A 21,193-nucleotide genomic window follows, 5' to 3' on the forward strand; every position below is an offset into this window, starting at 1 on the left:
TTATTAATAATAGTAATAATAATAGTAATAATAATAATTTTATTATTTATACCCCACCCATCTGGCTGGGTTTCCCCAGCCACTCTGGGCAGCTCCCAACAGAACACTAAACTTCAAACATTAAAAACTTCCCTAAACAGGGCTGCCTTTAGATGTCTTCTAAGCCTAGGGCTTGCTGATCAGAAGGTTGGCAGTTCGAATCCCCACGACGGGGTGAGCTCCCGTTGCTCAGTCCGAGCTCCTGCTAACCTAGCAGTTCGAAAGCACGTCAAAGTGCAAGTAGATAAATAGGTACTGCTACAGCGGGAAGGTAAACGGTGTTTCCGTGTGCTGCTCTGGTTTACCTTAATGCAACCATTTAAACAGTTTAAAGATGAAAATGAACATAAACTATGCTACAAAAAAATTAATAGGAAACTATTGTTATTCTCTTGGACGCAGCAAATCTTCTATGCTCTACGCTTGGACCCAACCCTGGCCTCAGCCAGGTCCCAGAATTTTTGAAATCAAAAGCTGACAACCCTGTAAACAGACTGCTTATTATTACTTGTTTATCATTATGCCTGAATAGCTAGTCACTGCATGTTGTACAAATAGAATTAATTGGAGAGGGGGATTATTTTATTTCTTTCAAAAAATTATTCATTTTATTGATACACACTTAAAACAAATATAACAAACAAATTAAAAACAGAAAAAGAAAAAAGAAAAATACAAATACATATTGCTTATCATCTTGTTTGCTAGTCATTACCTTGTGGACTTCCTTGACACACACCCCTTTACTGATTTTCAATTTAAAATCTTCTTTAGCAGTTTTCATATCTCATATTTTTTACCATTTTTCAATAACCTAAACTCTATTTTAAATTCCTCATAAAATAAAATTTCTGTTCTAAATTACTCATATTTCTATGCTATCCTCTTTCTTGTTATTTCTCCTTTAATTTTACTTCCCACCACTCCCATCTCAACATGTTGCTTTTAATCTAGATTGTTTCTAGATCCTACTGTCCACAAGGTTGGGTGGGGTTGCTCAATATGCTAGTGGGATGGGAGAGCTGGGGGGGATCACATCTGGCAACCAATTGCCACTTTGGTTCCAGATAGTACGTACATACCGGTAGGTAGATGAGACTAAGAAGCCCAGGACACAAATTTTCATGGTTCTCTAGCAGTTATGGTGGCCCATTTAACAAAAGTACAGTAATGTATTTTGCATTAACTCTGGAAGTTTATACTTGATTCTGATGAAACTAAGCCTCCTTGAGCAAAATAAACACAAAGATTAGCTCCCCCTGCCCAAATATCATAGAACCATAGAACTGTAGAGTTGGAAAGGTCATCTAGTCTATAAAACCTTCACCCCCATTCGATTTAATAGCATCAAACATGAAAGAAAAGAAAATACTCAGTGTACTTAATGTTTCAGAGAGAGAAACAACCCTCCCACTGTATATAGCTCTCATGATTCAGACTGTCACTAAAGAAAAAAAACCATAAATAAACTGTCTCATCTAGGCCTGAATGTTACATATAATCGAGTGCATGAAGTATCAGCCACAGTAACAAATGTACTGTGTGAATACAGGGGAAACAGTGTGTGCCCACCTAAGCTGTGTCCTAGTAAAGTAATATTAATATTAATAATATTAATATTAATAGTAGTAGTAGTAGTAGTAGTAGTATACTCCACCCATCTAACTGGGTTGCCCCAGCCACTCTTGGTGACTCCGAACAAAAAAGTATCAGACACTAAAACAGGATCAGACACTAAAAACTTCCTTGTACAGAGCTGCCTTCAGATGTCTTCTAAAAGTTTTATAGTTCTTTATTCCTTGACACCTGACAGGAGGGCATTCCACAGGGAAGGTGCCACTACCGAGAAGGCCATCTGCCTGGCTCCCTGTAACCTCACCTCTTGCAGTGAGGGACCAGCAGAACACCCTCGGAGCTGGAACTCCGTGTCTGGGCTGAAAAATGGGGATGGAAATGCTCCTGCAGGTATGCAGGGCTGAGCTGTTTAGGGATTTAAAGGTTAGCAACAACACTTTGAATGATGCTCAGAAACATACTGGGAGCCAGGGGCATCTTGCCCATAGAGGCAAGTGGCTCGGGGAAGCAGGGCACCAAGTTCCTGCCGAGTTCTGGAGGGTGCCTGGGAAGAGGTGGAGGCTGGACGCGGCACCCTCGTCTGCCACGCTGAAGCAGCGCCGTGCCCCGAGCCTCCACCTGCCATGGCCACTGAGGCACAGGCGCCAGGGCAGAGGCGGAGGCTGGACGCAGCGCCCTTGCCCACCGCGCTGAAGCAGCACCACGCCCCGAGCCTCCGCCTGCCATGGCCACCGAGGCATGGGCACCAGGGAAGAGGCAGAGGCTGTGCGCAGCGCCCTTGCCCGCCGAAGCAGTGCTGCGCCCGGAGCCTCCGCCTCTTCCCTGCCAGAGGAGCCGCTCTACAGCCGCTGCCTGCCTCCTCCAGCCCCGCAAAACTGCCGGCGGCAGCGGTGTAAAAGGTCAGCAACTCTGGGGAACGGGGGCGCTGGAGGGATCTTTGAACCAGGCGCTGGATAGGGTAAAGACGGCCCTGCTGGGAGCCAATGTAGATGTTTTAGGGCCAGTGTTATAGCCTCTCGGGGGCCACTCCCAGTCACCAGTCTAGCTGGATTAGTTGTAGTGCTTGAGCCATCTTCAAAGGTAGTCCCACTTAGAGCATGTTGCAGTAGTCTAAACAGGAGATAACCAGGGCGTGTGCCATTCTGGTGAGACAGTGTGCAGACAAGAAAGGTCTCAGCCAGCATACCAGATGCAGCTGATAGACAGCTGCTCTGGACCTGTGCCTCCATGGACAGCTGTGAGTCCAGAATTACTCCTAGCCTGCACACCTGGTCCTTCATGGGCACAGTTACCCCATTCAGGACCAAGGAGTCCCCCCACACCTGCACACACCCTGCCCCCCCGAAACAGTTCTTCTGTCTTTTCGGAATTCAACCTAAGTCCAAAATGAATAAAGAGCAGCTGGGTGTTTCTTTTCCTCTCTACTCCTGCTGAGGGATTGTTTCTGCATTACAGCTCAGGATTGGAGGGGTGAAGAATGAATGGTTCACTCTTCAAAGTATAACTACAGATAAGTACTACAGATAAGTATTATATGTGTAACCCATGTGCGAAAACCATGCAGGGATACTCCATAGTGCCAAAACCATGCAGGCATGCTCCATAGGAAATAATCTGGCCCTAGGACACTTCTGACTCTGCCTAAGAAAATAAGCAATGATGCAAGACTTTGCTCACCCACTGCTAGGACTATCAAATAGCAGAGAACAGCTGGGTATGCCTTGCCTTGCTCAGCATTGGCCTCATGGCTGTGCATTATTCAAAAGAGAAAAATACTCCATCAAAGGTGGCTAAAGCTCCTGGGCTGGCAATTTAGGTTTGCCTGACTTACCTATTAGTAAGTCCCGCGGAACTTACTCCTGACTAAACACATATAGGATTGCAGTGTAGATCACTCAGCTCTTGACTCTGAAATTTGATTCTTAACAAAATAAAATAAAATCTCCCCCACTTTGACAAGTGTTAAAGTGAAGTCAGGTGATTGGCAGCTGGGCGGTCCCACTCAACTGATGCACAGAGGGTTCAATCCTACAAGGTTTGGTAGTACAGTGGAACCTAGGTTTATGAACACATCGGTTTACGAATTTTCGGTTTACGAACGCCGCAGACCCATCTGGAACGGATTAATTAACTTTCCATTACTTTCAATGGGAAAGTTCGCTTCAGTTTATGAACGCTTCAGTTTATGAACAGACTTCCGGAACCAATTACACCCATGCTTCGGGTTAAGTACGCTTCAGGTTGAGTACTCTGCGGACCCGTCTGGAACGGATTAATCCACTTTCCATTACTTTCAATGGGAAAATTCGCTTCAGTTTATGAGCACTTCAGTTTAAGTACTCCGCGGACCATCTGGAACAGATTAATCCACTTTCCATTACTTTCAATGGGAAAGTTCGCTTCAGTTTATGAACGCTTCAGTTTATGAACAGACTTCCGGAACCAATTGTGTTTATAAACCGAGGTACCACTGTACCGGTTAGTTTCCCTTCCAAAACATCCAAACCAAACAGAATTGAACTACTTGTGAATCAGCTGTTGTGCTTGGGGGAGGTCCAGTCCTGCTGTCTGCAGCTACATCTCTACCTGCTGTACACCTGATGTCACATATGATGTCAGGTATGGGCTGGTGGGCATTGTTTGGGGGAAATGGCCTTGCAAATAGGGAGACTTGGTCGGCCAAATTTGGAGCATGGGCCAGAGATTCTCCACGCCTTTTTTAAAAGGCTTGGGGTGGCAATTGTGTAAAGCAAGGGTGGCAGGTCAGGGGCTAGCAATGAGCCCTCCCAAGCTGCAAATACCTAAAAGGTGAAGGAGCGACTGCTACTGCTGTATAAAAGTTCATCCACAAAATAAGGGGAAAAGGTGAATAAATCAACACTAGAATTGCGGGTTGTGTATACCAGTAAACCAAACACTGAAAAACGCAAGAAAGGCTGCTGCGGACTGCATGTAACCGTAACAGTTCAAAACCAACTTTCCGTTTATAAGACGCCCCCATGTATAAGGAACCCCCCCCATTTTTGACATATTTTTAAAGGAAAAAAACCTAGTCTTATACACAGAAAAATATGGTAAACAACAGTATCATTTCTGATCGACTGTGCAATGTACACAGATCACTCAGATGACAATTTAACTGATATAACTCATTGACTGGATTCAGACATAACACTGAACTATGGTCTAGTGCAGGCATCCCCAAACTTCGGCCCTCCTGATGTTTTGGACTACAATTCCCATCATCCCTCACTACTGGTCCTCTTAGCTAGGGATCGTGGGAGTTGTAGGCCAAAACATCTGGAGGGTCGCAGTTTGGGGATGCCTGGTCTAGTGTTATATGGGTGAACCTTGGGTTCCTTCTCCTTTTCTTCTTCTCTGGCACAGTCATTAAAATATCAGAAGTTTTTACTACCATTTTTGAATAACTGAGGGTTATCTCTTGTTTAGATAAACAAGTCAAATTCATAAACCACTGTTTTTTGGGGGGGTTGTTCTACTAAACCATAGTTAAGACTAACCACAGTTTGCCTAGATTTGGACACAATGGTAGCCACATAGAATTTTAAAAAACTGGAAGTGAAAGCTTCTGGTCACCTCCTTATAGGTGGAGGAGGGAAGGGGGAGCATGTGAGCATGAGGATCATTCACATAATGCCAAACCATCTTTAGTGTTATATCTGAACGAAGTGGATTCTGGACTAGATATGATCTAAACCTGATATAAATTTGTATTATAAAGCATGCATATCATCACATTTTCTTTGATTTTTATTGCTTTATTGGGGGAACTACATTAAGTTGATTACGCCCCACCCAAACAGAAGAAGTCACTGCTGTCATCTTGCTGAGTCACTGCTTGAGCTGACTTACTGAGCAGAAATCACCACTGACCCAGCGCTCCTTTGCTGACATCATTTACCCAGTCCAAGGCATTGTATCACTGAGCAGCAAGCTAAATGAGTCAGGCCAGCTGCAATCTACGAGGAGCACCACTCACAACTTGGAGGTCATCCCAGAAGCAGGGCCATAACATCATTTGGCAGCAAAAGCAGCAGCACCCCAGGAGGACTCTGAAGAAGACTCAGAGATCTAAATTTTCAACAGTAAACTAGACTTTGGGCAAGGCTTTTTTGGACATGTGGTTGACCATTGTTTGTGCCTGACAAAGGTAGTTTTGAAAGCCAGTTCTCATACTGTGGTCCCTTTCCATGTGTAGGAATTAACAAACATTTATATATTTAGCAAAATGTATAAAACACACCTCTAAGTGGTTGAGAACAATATCAAGTAAAACATTTTTTAAAATTGCTATAAACCAGTTATAAACAACTATTGGAATAGTAAAAATATGATTAAGATCAACAATAGCTAAAATGAAATATAACATGTAAATTCTGCATGTCTGGTTAGGATAGCAAATAGGAGAGGGTCGGGGAGGGGAGAGGGGAGAAGGAAGCAGGTCTGCCAGGAACACTTACTGGCTTCTTTGGCTTTCTCTGCATAGGAGGTGGTCAGGTCTTCATCGACGGGGTGCTCCACAGGCCCTATCATAGGGATGAGGTGCCTCTCTGCTCGAATGTTCTTAGTTGCATGTGGGAGGAGCATAGCCTCTGGGGAAGGCTCTCTGTCTTCAGGTAAGGGTGGCTGCAGTAGCAAAGCTTCACTCTCTGAGAAGGGGGTGTCAGTGCGACTTCCCGGCTGGCACACTATCTCCCTCTTGGCCACGCCGCTGTGGTTTTCTCCACGTTCTACAACTTGCGCTGTTGCCTCGGGGGTGCTGTCGTACCCGCTCAGCTCGGAAAGTGACACTTCATCCTGCGGCTCACCCGCTTTATTGTTTGGCCCCCCTGGGGGAGAACGGGGGCTCTTCTTGCGAGCTCTCCGGTGCTTTTCCTGGGCAATGTTATCAGCGTCACTGTCGGTCTCGGCATAGTACGCTTCGCTATCAGGGGGTGAGGTTATGTTCTCCAGGGGCTGCTGCCGTCGGGGCTGCTGCTCAGGTTGCAGGGCAGCAGGGGGAATGGCCGGTTCAGGACTGCGCAACTGGGAGGCCCGGCTGAGCGGAGGAGTTGGTGAGGGCACTTGCAGTTGCCGGGGGGAAGGGGAACGCAGGAGCCCATCAACAGATGGGTCCCCACTAAGTGCCCTGTAGGAAAGAAGAAGAAAATACAGTAAGAGATTCTGGGAAAGTTACACACAAAGCAACAGATGAATATCTGATGCAGTTATCTGGATCCCGTGCAGAATCTCCAGTATAGCCCACTTGAGAAGTAAAGTCAGTTTATGGTTAGGAAATGTGAGCAACGCAGCTAAGAATTTGTTCGTAGGCAGATAGATTTCTCTGCTATCTTTCTGTCTCACAAAACTGTGTTATCGATAATTAGCCAATTACGGACTATTATCTCAAGAGGAAATTATGAAAATATGTCACACAATGGCTATCGAAGATATGAGTAAATCCCCAACTTCCTATATATTGCAGTCAGAAGGCCACTCATACAAATTAAGCAAAAATCGGAAAGGTATTTAGTTATGCATCCATTGGACTCTCATGAAGAAGTTTAACCTCTTAGGATGAAATATGGCTTGTTAATAGTACTGGGTGAATCTATTAGTTTCAGTTTCTCTCTGTTTTTCCTTTTTCTAATCTTAAGTTCAATTTTCCATATTGGTTTGCAAGAGAATGAAAATAAATAAAGTCATAATGAAAATTCATCAGCGTTATAGCTGGAATAACACCTAATATACACATGTAGGTAATTTTCCCTAGTCTGCACATTTTTGCATGGCATTTTTCAATAATAAAATGGATTTCTGTATATTATTTTCACTATATTTCATAAAATTTATACACCATTTGATTGTCCAAAAAATCCCTCCCAAGCCCTCAAATCAGTATACAAAAATGTGCATTTATGTGCACACATATTAATTTGTCACAGGATTTGGTTCTAGTAAGGTGAGAGAGGGTGGGGTGGAAATCTCTCCATCCACTTTCCCCACCCGATTCATAATTTTATACCCCTCTATAATCTCCCCATTTGCTCACTCCCCCCCCCTAAATCAAAACACCCCAAATGATGTAACCTTTCCTCACAGGGGAGTTGCTCTAAGCCCCTTGATCATTTTAGTTCCCTTTTTCTGAATCTTTTCCAGCTCCTTTTTGAAATGAGGCAACCGCAACTGTGCATATTAAGAGTGTTGTGACGTGGGGTTTGTGATTTCAGCTCTCTTGACAAAACATGCTGGAGACAGTTCTCTAGTAACAGCTCTTTATTAAAGTGAACAAGACTGAAGACTGAGGAGAGGAAAGCTACATTTATAGGGACAGGGGACTAGCTAGGAAGGGATACATTTTGGAGGGAACAATATCAAGCAATCACAGTGCTGCCTTTTGGAGGAAACCAATAAGACAGAGGATCCAAATACAGCAGCTTAAATGAACCAATAGTAGCTGTACCCTCTGGAACCAAAAGGCAGTTACTTTATCCTAATGCAAATACAGACAATAATAATACAGATATAAAATCCTTTGACTCAATACACAACACCCCTCCCCCCCTAGTGAGCACAGCAGACGTAATCCCTCAGGTACTGTGGGGTCCTACAACTTCTACCTGATCTCCTGACAACAGGTGTTGCAGGTTCTGGATTGGGTGTTACCTGTGGTGGAGGGGCTGCTATAGGGGTTTCATCAGGAACAGATGGAGTCCCAGACATCTCAGGGTCCCCGACCTGTACCTCGTCATCCTGAGGACTAGCAGACCCTGGTTCATTTGCTGAAGCCCCTGGTGACTGCACCTCTGGGCCATCTTCACTCTGGTCTCGCAGCTGTGCGTCATTAGCCAGGGATGAATTATCTGACTCCTCCCTGCTGAGCGCCCGGCGCCTCAGCTGATCTATATGTCTCTTCCAAACTTGCCCATTTTCCAAGGTCACATAATAGGACACAGGTCCACTAGCCCGGGTGATCACACCGGCCACCCACCGCGGACCTCGTGAATAGTTCCTCACCCAGACCAGATCTTCAGGGGCGAGATACCTTGTTGTGTCAGTCTCAGCCTGGGGGGTTGCTCTTGAATTACGGTTTGGCATTTTATCTGGGTGGACATAATCCAGCACCGTTACCAGTCTTCTACCTAAGAGCAGCTCGGCTGGCGACTTGCCCGTCGCAGTACACGGCGTCGCATGCTGCAAAAATAACATTCGCGCAATGCGAGCCGACCAGTTACCCTCCATTAAGCGCGCAATGGATTCTTTGGCTGTTCTTACCATGCGCTCAGCCTGCCCATTGGAGGATGGGTGAAAGGGCGCGGATGTGACCCCTCTTATAAAGCTATCAGCCAAGAATGCCCTGAATTCTTGGGATACAAAAGCTGCCCCATTATCTGATACAATGGTCTCAGGTAACCCGTGGGTAGCAAACAGCTGCCTCAACACCTTGATTACGGCAGCTGATGCCATGCTAGGGACCATCGCCACTTCTAACCATTTGGAATATGCATCAACGATAACCAAAAAGACCTTCCCTTGGAATGGCCCAGCAAAATCTATGTGCAGCCGGCTCCAGGGAGTCCTGGACTGCTCCCACCAGTGGACTGGTGCTCTGGCCACTTCTGGCCGCACCTCTTGGCATGCCTTGCATGTTCGTACCCATTGTTCTATGTTCTGGTCCATTCCAGGCCACCACACATAACATCGGGCTAGCGACTTCATCCTGACCATTCCCGGGTGTCCCATGTGAAGCGTCTCAAGAACCCTGTTTCTCAGTGGTGCTGGGATGATCACCCTATCTCCCCATAGGAGACAACCCTTATGCATGGACAATTCGTGCTGCCTTGTCGCATAAGGCCTGAATTTTTCTTCATGCGGACCACCTGGCCACCCCCTCCCCACCCAAGTGAGCACACGGAAGAGAACAGCATCTTTCCTAGTTTTCTCAGCTATATCCGTAGCTGTTACAGGAGCCCCCGGAAGTGTTTCTAGCATCATAATGTGCTCCGCCGGAGCAGGATTCTCATTGCTCCCGCCAGGAAGGGGCAATCGACTCAGCGCATCAGCATGGCACAACTGTTTCCCCGGCACATGGGTCAAGGTGTACTGGAACCCATTCAGGAATATTGACCAACGCAACATTCTGGGGGAGAGAATTTGTGGCGTTTGTTTGTTTGGGTTGAACAACCCTAACAGTGGTTTGTGGTCCGTTTCAATGGAGAAATGGCGACCGTACAAATAATCATAGAACCTTTTGATTCCGGACACAATAGCCAGTGCCTCTTTATCAATTTGAGCATAGTTGCGCTCTGTGGGCGACAACATACGGGAATAGAAAGAGATGGGCTTTTCCGACCCATCCGGTTCCCTATGACTCAGCACAGCCCCCAGACCGTATTGAGAGGCATCACATGCCAGGACCAGCGGCTTTGACTCATCATAATGAGCAAGGACGCTCCTGCTACTCAGCATTCCTCGCAAGGAGTCAAAAGCCTTCTGCTGCTCCCGCCCCCATCGCCACACATTCTTTTTCTGCAATAGTCTATGTAATGGTTCAGCTACCGAAGCTTTCTGGGGTAAGAACGAATGATAAAAGTTAATAAGTCCCAGGAATGACTGCAACTCCGTCTTGTTCTGTGGTCGTGGTGCCTCGATGATGGCCTTAATCTTAGCATCTGTGGGGTGGATGCCTGATGCATCAATTTTAAACCCCAAGAAATCCACAGTTGGCACCCCAAAACTGCATTTTTCTTTTTTCAGTTGCAACCCCACCTCCTTGAACTTGAGCAACACTGCACGGACACGCGCAACCAGTTCCTGTGGGTCTTTTCCAGCAATCAAAACATCATCAAAAAATGGCAAGACCCCCCGGCAGACCTCTTAACAGGCGTTCCATGAGCCCTTGAAAAATCCCTGGGGCCACACAAACTCCGAACTGTAATCTGTTAACTCTGAACGCCCCTTTATGTGTGACAATAGTCTGTGCTTCCGCTGATTGTGGGGTTACTGGCAGCTGTTGGTAAGCTTGTGCCAGGTCAATTTTGGCGAACACCTTGCCCCCAGCCAGTTTAGCCAACAGATGTGATACGACTGGAATGGGGTATGAGTTTCCCCTGAGTGCCTTATTGATAGTACATTTGTAATCTGCACATATCCTGACTTCCCCATTTGCTTTAAGGGGTGTGACGATTGGAGTCTCCCACTTAGCAGAGTCCACGGGTGAGAGAACTCCCTGCTTGACCAATTTATCCAGCTCTGCCTCGATCTTGGGTTGCAGTGCAAATGGCACTCGCCTTGGTTTGAGTCGGATTGGAGCCACCCCGGGGTCCAACTCGAAGTCAACTGGGGGCCCTTTATAACAACCCAGTTTTCCATTAAAGAGACCAGCAAATTCCTTGCATAATACCTCGCTCATCTCAGGGCAGGTTTGGATTGAATTAAGCCCTGAGATACTCAGTCCCAGGGCAGGGAACCAGTCAGTGCCCAGGAGACTGGGGCGACTGCCCTTCGCAATCACCAGTTTGAGTACAGCCTGTTTGTCCCGGAACTGTACTCTCACGGCACACATTCCCATAACATGGATGCGGCCTGCTGAGTACGACTGCAAGGTTGCCGGAAAGGGCTCCAGAGGGGGCAACTTATCCCTGGGGAAGAATGTCTTCGCGGTCTGGTCCGACACGATGGTGAATGCGGATCCGGAGTCCACCTCCATGTCGCACTGCTGACCCTCAATCTTCACCTTGACGTGTGCCTTGCCTTGCGCTGGAAACTGCACGGCCCTCCCGTTGATCTCCGTTACGTAGTGGCAGTCCTTTAGAAAACGAGTTGCTGTGGGCGGTCTGCGATGCTCCAGTCTAGGTGCTCCTGTCGCTCCCGACGCCGCCGATCTACAGACCCTGGCGATGTGACCCGTCTTTCGGCACGTCCAGCAGATAGCATCCCTGAAACGCCAACTCTTCCTTTCATGGTTTCCGCCACAACCTGGGCAACTGCCTCGGCGATCTCTGTGCACTGTGCAGGCCTGACGCACCGACTCGACCCCACGGACTGGGCTCTGGCTCGGAGTAGCCTCTAGCTCGTCCATGGCATGCGCAACTTCTATCTGTGGCTTAGTGGCCTTGCGACTGGCATCAAGCTCCTCTCTTTCATAATTCTCTGTGGCGGTGGCCTCTTTCAAGGCTGAAGCAAGGGTAACCTCTTCTTTAGCCACGATGCGTCTTCTGGCTTTCTTGCTGCTCAGACCACCAATAAACCGATCCAGGAGAGTCTCTTCCAGATTTTGGAAGCCGCAGTGCTGAGCGAGCTTCCGGAGTTCAGCCAGAAATGTGGATACAGACTCCCCAGCATGCTGCTGCCTCTTATGGAACTCCATCCGCCGGGCCATCTTGGTCTCAGTAGGCGCCAAGTGGCTTGTTAGGCAGGCAAGAATATCTTTGAGAGATGTCTCACTCAGCTTCGCTGGAGCAAGTAATGCCTTGGCCAGCTTGAAGGTCTCGGGCCCACAGTAGCTCAGGAATGTGGCCCTTCTTTTGCTGGCATCGGTGATCCCTTGAGCCACTGCAAAGAACTCGAAGCGTTCGACGTAGTCTTCCCAGGTGTGGGGCTCTGATGGCTGGAAGGGCTCCAATACCCTTGGACTCCCCATTGTCCTAGCGGGCAGGGTCGTCTTCTCAGCTGGCCAGTGAGTCTTGTTCTCAGCTGCAATCCGGACTCTGAGGCAGGGTTGTGTTTAACCGCTCCTCAGCATTCCGGATCCCACCTTCGTCACCAGTTGTTGTGACGTGGGGTTTGTGATTTCAGCTCTCTTGACAAAACATGCTGGAGACAGTTCTCTAGTAACAGCTCTTTATTAAAGTGAACAAGACTGAAGACTGAGGAGAGGAAAGCTACATTTATAGGGACAGGGGACTAGCTAGGAAGGGATACATTTTGGAGGGAACAATATCAAGCAATCACAGTGCTGCCTTTTGGAGGAAACCAATAAGACAGAGGATCCAAATACAGCAGCTTAAATGAACCAATAGTAGCTGTACCCTCTGGAACCAAAAGGCAGTTACTTTATCCTAATGCAAATACAGACAATAATAATACAGATATAAAATCCTTTGACTCAATACACAACAAAGAGTGTGGTCTCAGCATATCTATTATCCATCAGTTGTTAGCTTCAGTTATCAGAAAAGTGAGATATAAATTTATTTGTTTGTTGATTTTAATATTTATCAATCTTCTTTAAAATAAAAAAAATAAAAATAAACCCTGCAAGAATGGTGTTGGATGGGAAACAGAGAAAATGCACAATGCCCTTGGCATAGCTGCCAAGTTTTCCCTTTTCTCGCGAGGAAGCCTATTCAGCATAAGGGAAAATCCCTTAAAAAAAGGGATAACTTGGCAGCTATGGCCCTTGGATGCTTGGAGAATTGTTAGTTCTTAATAGAAGAGAAATATGAAGCTGCCTTATACTGGGTTAGATACAGTGCATAATAAGTGTCCCCATATAGAAAAAACAAGACAAAAAACTATACACAACTTTTATAGAATACTTCAAATAACAAAACACCATACAAACAGTAAACACACAATATACGTACTCAGACAGAAAAACTGGTTAAAAGCACATCTCAACTTGATAAAGTCTTTATCAAGTTTGTATAGTGAATCCTAATTGCTTGAGAATATTCTTTTCAAGTTTGAAGTACAACTTGAAAAGAAATTTCTCAAGGAATTAGGAAGCAAGTTTGGGGTCTTGTAGATAATACTGAGTCAGGCCATTGGTCAATCTAACTAATAGTTTCCTTTCATTTGCAGTACTCTCCAATGTCTCAAGGCTGAAATACATACAGCATGGGAGAGAAGAATTGAATTCCCCAACATTTTCTCTCTCTTTAAAGCAGCAACCGGGGGCTCCAGTTTTGACCTAAGAAGCGGCACCGACAGCACCCTGGGAAAAGTGTCAACGCCCCCTTCCTGAGCACTGTCATTCCAATCCAAATGAGAGCACCCTGCTTCCCAACTGCTGCTTTAAAAAGTAATCAGGAAATCTGATCCTGGGTCACATCTGTGTTGGCAAACAACCAGAGGTCTTTCCCAGCCTTGCTACCCACAGTCCTTTCCACTGGAGAGCCAGGGGACTGAACATGGCTTCTTGTGTGTGCAAAATTTGACATTCACTACTGAGATATATGCAAGTAGCAGGAGGGGCAAGTACCAGATGATCTAGGTCGGATCTGATCAATGCATTTTAAAAATAAATAGTGCCACCTTATGTGAAAATGGTTGAAATTGCATAGGCCTACAGTGTTCTGCTTTATTGTCGTTGTGACACACTTAAAGAAGCTGCATACACTTGATAAATGAGAAAATTGTTAACTGCTTTACTTTTTATACAAATGAGCCTGCATGGCAGTGTCCCATGGCAAACTTATCCTTTAATTAACGCTGACTTTGTGTCAGAATAAAATTCTTTACACATTGGACATCTTTCTTAATAGAGGGCCCACAAGCATACTCCAGCCCAGAGAAGGCTGCAAAAGGCTGTCCAGGCTGCACTGGCAGTGCTAGTGATAATGCAGGCACTGTTGCCAGCAACACAACTTTAAACTAAGGCTCAACTGACAGCCATGAAATTTTCCAGATGGGCTCATGCTGACTGAGCCGAGTGGCTGGGATCTAAAGAGCTGCTCTGCTTCACGCAAGAGCAGGCGTCCCCAAACTGCGGCCTTCCAGAGTTTTGGCCTACAACTCCCATGATCCCTAGCTAACAGGACCAGTGGTCAAGCATGATGGGAACTGTAGCCCAAAACATCTGGAGGGCCGAAGTTTGGGGATGCCTGCTCAAGAGTTTGCATTAGCTCAGTGGACTTTTTTCTACTCTTTGTTGAACAGCTTATCTCCATGCTTCCAGAGGGCAGCCATGGTGGCCTGTTCATCAGCAAAACAAGGAGCTGCATTCAAAGAAGAAGACTCAAGCCCACAGGGGTTCTCTCCTCACTCACTGTCCACGTCCTACTCCTGATATATATGTTAAATAGCAACAGTCTTGGTACAGGTTATTTGGGTACAGCATTGCTTACTTTCCTGAAATATGAAAACAGTTTAACCTAACATTTTGCTTTCTGTTTTTTAACTGCTTAACAATCTCCATAAGAGCTTCTATCTTATTTTCCCAAGTTTTCATATATGTCTTTGGTGTGGTGTTGATCAATGTATTTACAGTATTTATCTACCTACCTACCTACCTGCCAGCCTCACATATTCTTGAAATCTGCACTCCAATGCAATTATAAAAAAATATAAAAGTAAAGTAACCATAAGCCTACAGAATGAGAACTTGGATACATGATGCTATTACATCGATCCTATTTAGACTAAGTGCTGAGCATGCAAGAATTTACCCATGCAGCATTCCATGTAGCTGGCTTCAAATTTAAAATAGGCTCTCAGCTACTGAATGTGCAATAATAGCATGTCAATGCAACACGGGCTCAGGCCACAAGGATCACTAGTGTCCTAATGCTGTATTAGAAGGCAAGACAGCTGTGGCTTAAAAGAGACATCAGGCACTTGGAACACGGTGCAGGAAAGCTTTTCTTATGCGTCTGACATCTTCCTTTAAACAAGCCAGCCTGGTCACACTCTGAATGTCCAACATGTCCAGAAGCCTAATATGAGTCATTCTGGGTTGTTGTTTTTTTTAAACCAGACTACATATAATGAAAAAGAGTCCCTGTACTGTTAGTGGGGGGAGCCATTTTCGTATGACGCATGCATTCTGGATTGAAGTAGGAGCACAGGACAGGCATAGCTGGGAAGGTATATGAACTCACATATATAATTACATTGAACATTTAGCCAAAATCAGTTTGTGCTACCTTAACTTTTAAAGGACAGAATTTACATGAATGCAGCAACAGGGTGCTGTATTTTTCACTGAGCTCAGATGACACCAAGAGCCAACAGCTGTTATCATTTACCTTTTTACAACAATGTTGAGGATGCCATTTGAGGAGTCGATGATCTGCATGGCGCTGGCATGTGAGAGGCCAGCACATGATTTCCCATTGATGGATACTAGTTCATCATTTTCCCATAAGCCCCCACGGCATGCTTTGCTTCTTTTACGGATCTAAAAAGGGAAAAGCAGAGAAAAGAGGGTGAAGGAAAATGTTCCCTCCTGGGCTATCAACAGGGATACCAACAGCATGACAGTTACCATCATGGAAAAGCTGAAAAGGGGGATTGGTCAGCGCACGAAAGGGGCACACTTATGCCACAACCTATATCCCTTCAGCCCATGGCCACAACCCCATCTTTGATGCCAACCCCGCATATGGAGACCATAACTCAGATGACAGCTGCTTGTGTGTGTCCTCTCTCTGTGTCTCGTCTCATGGCATTCACACCTAGCCCTCACAAGGGGCAACTTCAGTAACGTGAAACGACATAGAAAGGACATGTTGCACACAAAGGGACTAGTCTGGGAAAAAACGGCCTAAGCTTGAGCACAGTACCAAGACTTTTCTCCTTACAACCCTAAAAGCATACGTCAAATTGGGATAGGTAACACTCCACTCAAATAATTGGAGTGAATGTGGGGCTGATATATCCAAAGGACCTGCTGCAAATACCCCAATTCTTTCCTTCCACCCACATTGCCATACATGAGAACCGTCTTCCTTTGCCAAACTGTATTGCTCTAGCAATTCCCCAACCACAACAGTGGGGGGCAGTGTTCTCAATGCATGGGAAATACTCATCCCCCATTGGCCAAGACCAGGTACTCCACTTCCTGCCAGCTGGAAGTTAATAGCAACAAATGGGGCCCTTTCATCATGACCTAGGTGACGTGGGGAGGATAGGGTTAGCCTTTCCCTCTCAGTGTGCTGTGGTCCCAATGAAAACAAACCCCTCCCTCCAATGTACCCCTACTTTTTAAAAACTGCATAGTTGCTAATGATGAGCCTAGCATAACATCCTGGGCCTCCGTGTCTCCCATGAAAAGTGGAGGAGCAGGGAAAAGGAAGAAATGCCTATCTTTTTGGGGGGAGGTATGAGCTGTCTAGACACTTGTTGAACCTTTATCAGCCCCTGGGGATCAGCTCCAAGCTTTTCCTGCAATCTTAAAATAGAAATTGCTCATTCCATCTGCCACATTCATCAGCACAAATGCCATCATCCTGGCCTTCCAGAGTCTTTGCCCTTCCTCTGCCTCTAACATTTGGAAAAGAAAAAAAATCTGGAATGAGAACATGAAACCTAGTAATAGAGCAACAGAGCAAACAGGCTCTCCTGCGCCTATAAAACTGAGCAGTTTCCATCTGGTTTCCTTCCCTCATTTTACCAAGTTTTCTGGGTTACAGTTTGTAGGCAAATTACAAAATAAAGAACTATGTACACTCATGTGAGATGCTATCATTAGGAGAAGCTGGAACGAGGGTATCTGCTTGTATTTGAAGAATGTAATTGACTGGAGAAAAGGTGCCTGAAGCCCAATATTTGGAGAGAAACAACTCTTTCATGGAGACATTTCTCCACAAAGAATGCTGCATCCACCATACCTTTAAAGCACAAACACCAAATCATCCTACGAACCACAGCTTATCCTTCACAGAGCTACAATTTCCAGCACTCTTAATGAACTACAGAAGGATTCTTTGGGGGGAAATGATGTCCTTTAAATGTATGGAGGGTGTACACAGCCATAGACTATCAGCTTTTCATTTGCATAACGAGGCCCCATGACCACCCTGTTCCCTAAGGTGCACCACAGAGGATATTGATTTAGGATCAAATACGGCCACAACTTTATTTGGTTACAGATGTGAGGTTTGGACATAGGCAGTGTGGTAAGCAACTATGCATGTCACTCCTGCCCATCTGCTGGGAGTGTTTCTAAGGGTGAAGACGACGGGGGACGACGACGATGGGACACCCTATGACCTACGTCAAATCAGGGCATCCCCCAAGTGGTCCCTGTTGGAGGAGTGGTATGGCCCTAGCCCCCGTCTGGGCAATGGACAGGATCCACTCCTCCTGGATCCTTTTAACAGGATACCCTTCCAACCAAAACTAGGCTTACCCAATGCCTATCTGCCTTACAAAGTTGTGACGATTGCTATGAGGTAGGCGAAAACCCAAGCGGTGGTGGGGAAATTCCTCCCCGGCACCCTGAAAAATTAGGCAACTGACATTGTCCATAGCAAGGTTAAACCATCCATGAAAACGGGCGCAAGAGAAAGGCAGAAAAGCTGCGCCATTTAATCTTCCCCTGGGCGTGGTGCCAAGGGCCGCAATTGGTTGGTTGGTCCCGCACCCAGGGAAACACCCACTAACTCCTGCCGCCATTGGCCCATTTGGCAGCAGGAATACGATCCGGCCTGCGATAGGCCAGTTTACCAGGGAGGCCGAGGTCCTGCCCACAATGCCACCCGCCCAAAAAGGGGGAGAACAGACATTCTCTGGATGATATACAATGTTACATTAATGGGATTCCACTTACACAATAGTACTTCTCCTTCCTCTTCTCTTCCCTCCAACCTTCAAACCCCCATTTACTCTGGAAGGTCCCACATAATTTAAGGGTGCAGGTGGAAGAGAGGAAGAAGAAATCCTGCTGTGCAAGTAGATGGACACATCTAGATGTCACCCCCTGAAAATGGCAGCATTCTAATATGCATGCCAATGAGTTCTAAGGGGGAATTCTTAGCACCTTGCTAAAATTAAAATTCTCCCAAACCTGATTCCCCCCCCCCCAACACTCTCATGCAATCTGGTAATTATCAGATTTGGGGGTTTGGCAATGAGATTTCCACCCACTCAGTCCTGAACCTGAGGAGTGGAGTGCTTCACCACACTAATAAAGTTTTTTAATCTATAGAATAGAAAGAGGAATTGATCATTTATCTTTACCTCTCACTCTACTATCATGTTATTATGTTATATGTTTAGGTTTTGTATACCCTGCTTTTATTTGGATATATTATTGATTTTTTGTTTTTATTTACATGTTTCTGTAGTTCCATAATAATTTGAAAATTAAGAAAAATAAATGGGGGGGGGGGTCATTTGGAACTAAAGATCATGCTAACAACCCTCTACCGGTATCCCAGCATGGTAGGGAAGGATCAGCCTACACTAGCTGCAGAGTTCCAAGTGTTTCTCCAGACAACCTATTTATTAAGCAGTCATTTGTTTGCAAAAAATCTGTGTGGAGATTATATGACACTGCTGTTTGTTGAGTTTTCATTCCAATTTGTTTGCACAGACGTTGCATGGTATTGCCCATCATTACCCTTATTACACATTTTCCAGTGCACATTCCCATAACTTTTCTTACCACATACTTTCTGTGAATTTTGGGGGATGCGTTTTTTTTGTGTGTGTGTGCAAAAGCACCAAATCCACTTTAATTGTGCAACCTAAATTTGTTGGTATACAGTTGTATCAGACTCACAAAATAGCGATAGTCTGGATTCTGGAAGCTGGAAGTAAGAACCCAGCGGGGCTTACTTCTGAGTAAACATTGCTAGGATTACACTGTCAGTCCATTTCTAAAACCCTAACAGCAAAAGGGCAAAAGCCATTCAGTCTCAATTCAGCAAAAACAAATATATTTTTAATTTAAAAAATAGACCAAGCAAACTGCTTTTAAATTTTGTACGATAACTAGGGGAGGAATGATTGAGAAGACAGAAAAATCCCAAACATACCCAGGATATTTCTACCAAACTCCACCCAGTGGTATGGATGACAAGGAGCAGCAAAGCAATGAAATGGTCAGTGAAAAAACGGAAGTGTGTGGATCCTCATGTGCCAATCACACACATTGACAAATTGGATCTAAACAACCCAATTGCATAGCTGCCAAGTTTTCCCTTTTCTCGCGAGGAAGCCTATTCAGCATAATGGAAAATCCCTTTAAAAAAGGGATAACTTGGCAGCTATGCAATTGCAAGGCCCTCCCAAGAGTAAACACAGCCTAAAATTGCAAGGCCATTGAAAGTCTCTCTCTCTCTCTCTCTCTCTCTCTCTCTCTCTAAATAATTCTTCCATCCCAAAAAACAGTTTAAAGATGTTTCCTGCTAGAATTACTTTAACTCATGACATCTCACCAACGGAAAGATGATATTGAAAGGCTGTTTCAGAGGGTCAGGAAAAATGAAGCGAGTGGATTCAGCTCCTGCCTCTAACCTACCCATGTTAACACCACTTGACAGGACACCACTTGACAGGAATTCAATGGCAAACCCAATTTGTCTCTTAAGAATCTTGAACTCCAGGAGTGTACTCCTAGCAACCCTCAACCTCCATGGCTATGAAATCTGGAGCTTGGAGCCAGATCAGAGTGCTCTGGCCTAACCACAGCTTAGTCCATGCCAGGATTTATGGTAATTCTGGAACTCCAGTTTGTATGTAACTGAGCAAGGAAAAAACACTGCAGCAAAGCTCTTCATTTACCAAGCAGTCTCCAACTATGTTGTGTGTCCCGGGCATCTAAAATCAACAAAGTCCACTCTCTGTCTTCACAGCCAGCTCCCCACACAGAGGGAGAAACTCTAAAAATAGGATGAAAGACTTCCCAACTGTTCTTGTTCCCAGAGGCAGCTTTTCAAAAACTCATAAATCCCTCTTGGAACGTAACATTGCCAACACAACTTGACTGACTAGTTCTCAGTTTCTTTGAAACTATAGCCTGGGCTGGTATCAGTGAAAAAGATGATATGGGAAGAGAGGATGAAAGTTCACACTATATTTAAAAGTATAATGTGTACCTTAAACTTTCAAAGTAACCCATACTGTACATCTTGGGCTTTGCACATATTACAACTCCAGATGTTTTTGGCTACAACTCCAATCAATCCCGGTCAGCATGGCCATTCCAAGCAGTGCAAAAGACATCTTCCTAGATATAAACCACGAAGCAAACAGTAAGGACCCACTTAAACTCACTAAGTGCAGCACCATAAAGTACTTTTCAAAGTGTGCTGGCAATAAACCTTGTGGCTGAGTTTATATGTGACTCTGTAATCACATACTGTGTAATCACACACAAGAAACTGAACTGATCCAAAATGCCTTCTGCTATCCCATCTAATATTTGCTGCATGGTGTTTGAAAAGCTCAGCTGCTGCTGTTTGTAATTCAGAAGAGTGAACCAGCCCCTTCTCATAGTCCCATCTAAATAAATAAATAAATAAATTTATACCCCGCTCATCTGGCAGGGTTTCTCCAGCCAATTAGGGCAGCTCCCAACAGAATATTAAAAACATGATAAAACATCAAACATTAAAAACTTCCCTAAACATCACAAGCAGTGGAAAATAAGTCATCCTAATAGATACGAATATACTATGTGAGAGAATAATTGGATTCCCCAATGGATGCAAATTGCAGGGCTGGCATACCCTCCAACATTTCTCTGATAAAAATAGGGACGTCCCATTCCATAATGTCAATTTTACTATTTATAACCCACACATCTTACTGGGTTGCCCCAGCCACTCTGGGCAGCTTCCAACATACATAAAAACATAATAAAACTTTAAACAGTAAAAAAAACTTCCCTATACAGGATTGGCTCAGA

The 21,193-nt window shown here is 45.2% G+C and overlaps 1 protein-coding gene across 1 annotated transcript in view; it reads right to left on the bottom strand.

The window, feature by feature from the left end:
- The window catches only part of SYNPO2L (synaptopodin 2 like), a 43,644-nt gene that overhangs the window by 14,711 nt on the left and 7,740 nt on the right, over nucleotides 1–21,193 (bottom strand). Inside the window, exons 2-3 of the mRNA XM_035138046.3 lie at nucleotides 15,585–15,736; nucleotides 6,096–6,763 (exon numbers count right to left, since the gene is read on the bottom strand). Coding sequence (XP_034993937.2) covers nucleotides 6,096–6,763; nucleotides 15,585–15,736 — 820 coding nt within the window. The remainder of the gene's footprint in view (nucleotides 1–6,095; nucleotides 6,764–15,584; nucleotides 15,737–21,193) is intronic.

Source organism: Zootoca vivipara, chromosome 5, assembly GCF_965207765.1.
Source record: "Zootoca vivipara chromosome 5, rZooViv2.hap1.1, whole genome shotgun sequence".
NCBI lineage: Eukaryota > Metazoa > Chordata > Lepidosauria > Squamata > Lacertidae > Zootoca > Zootoca vivipara.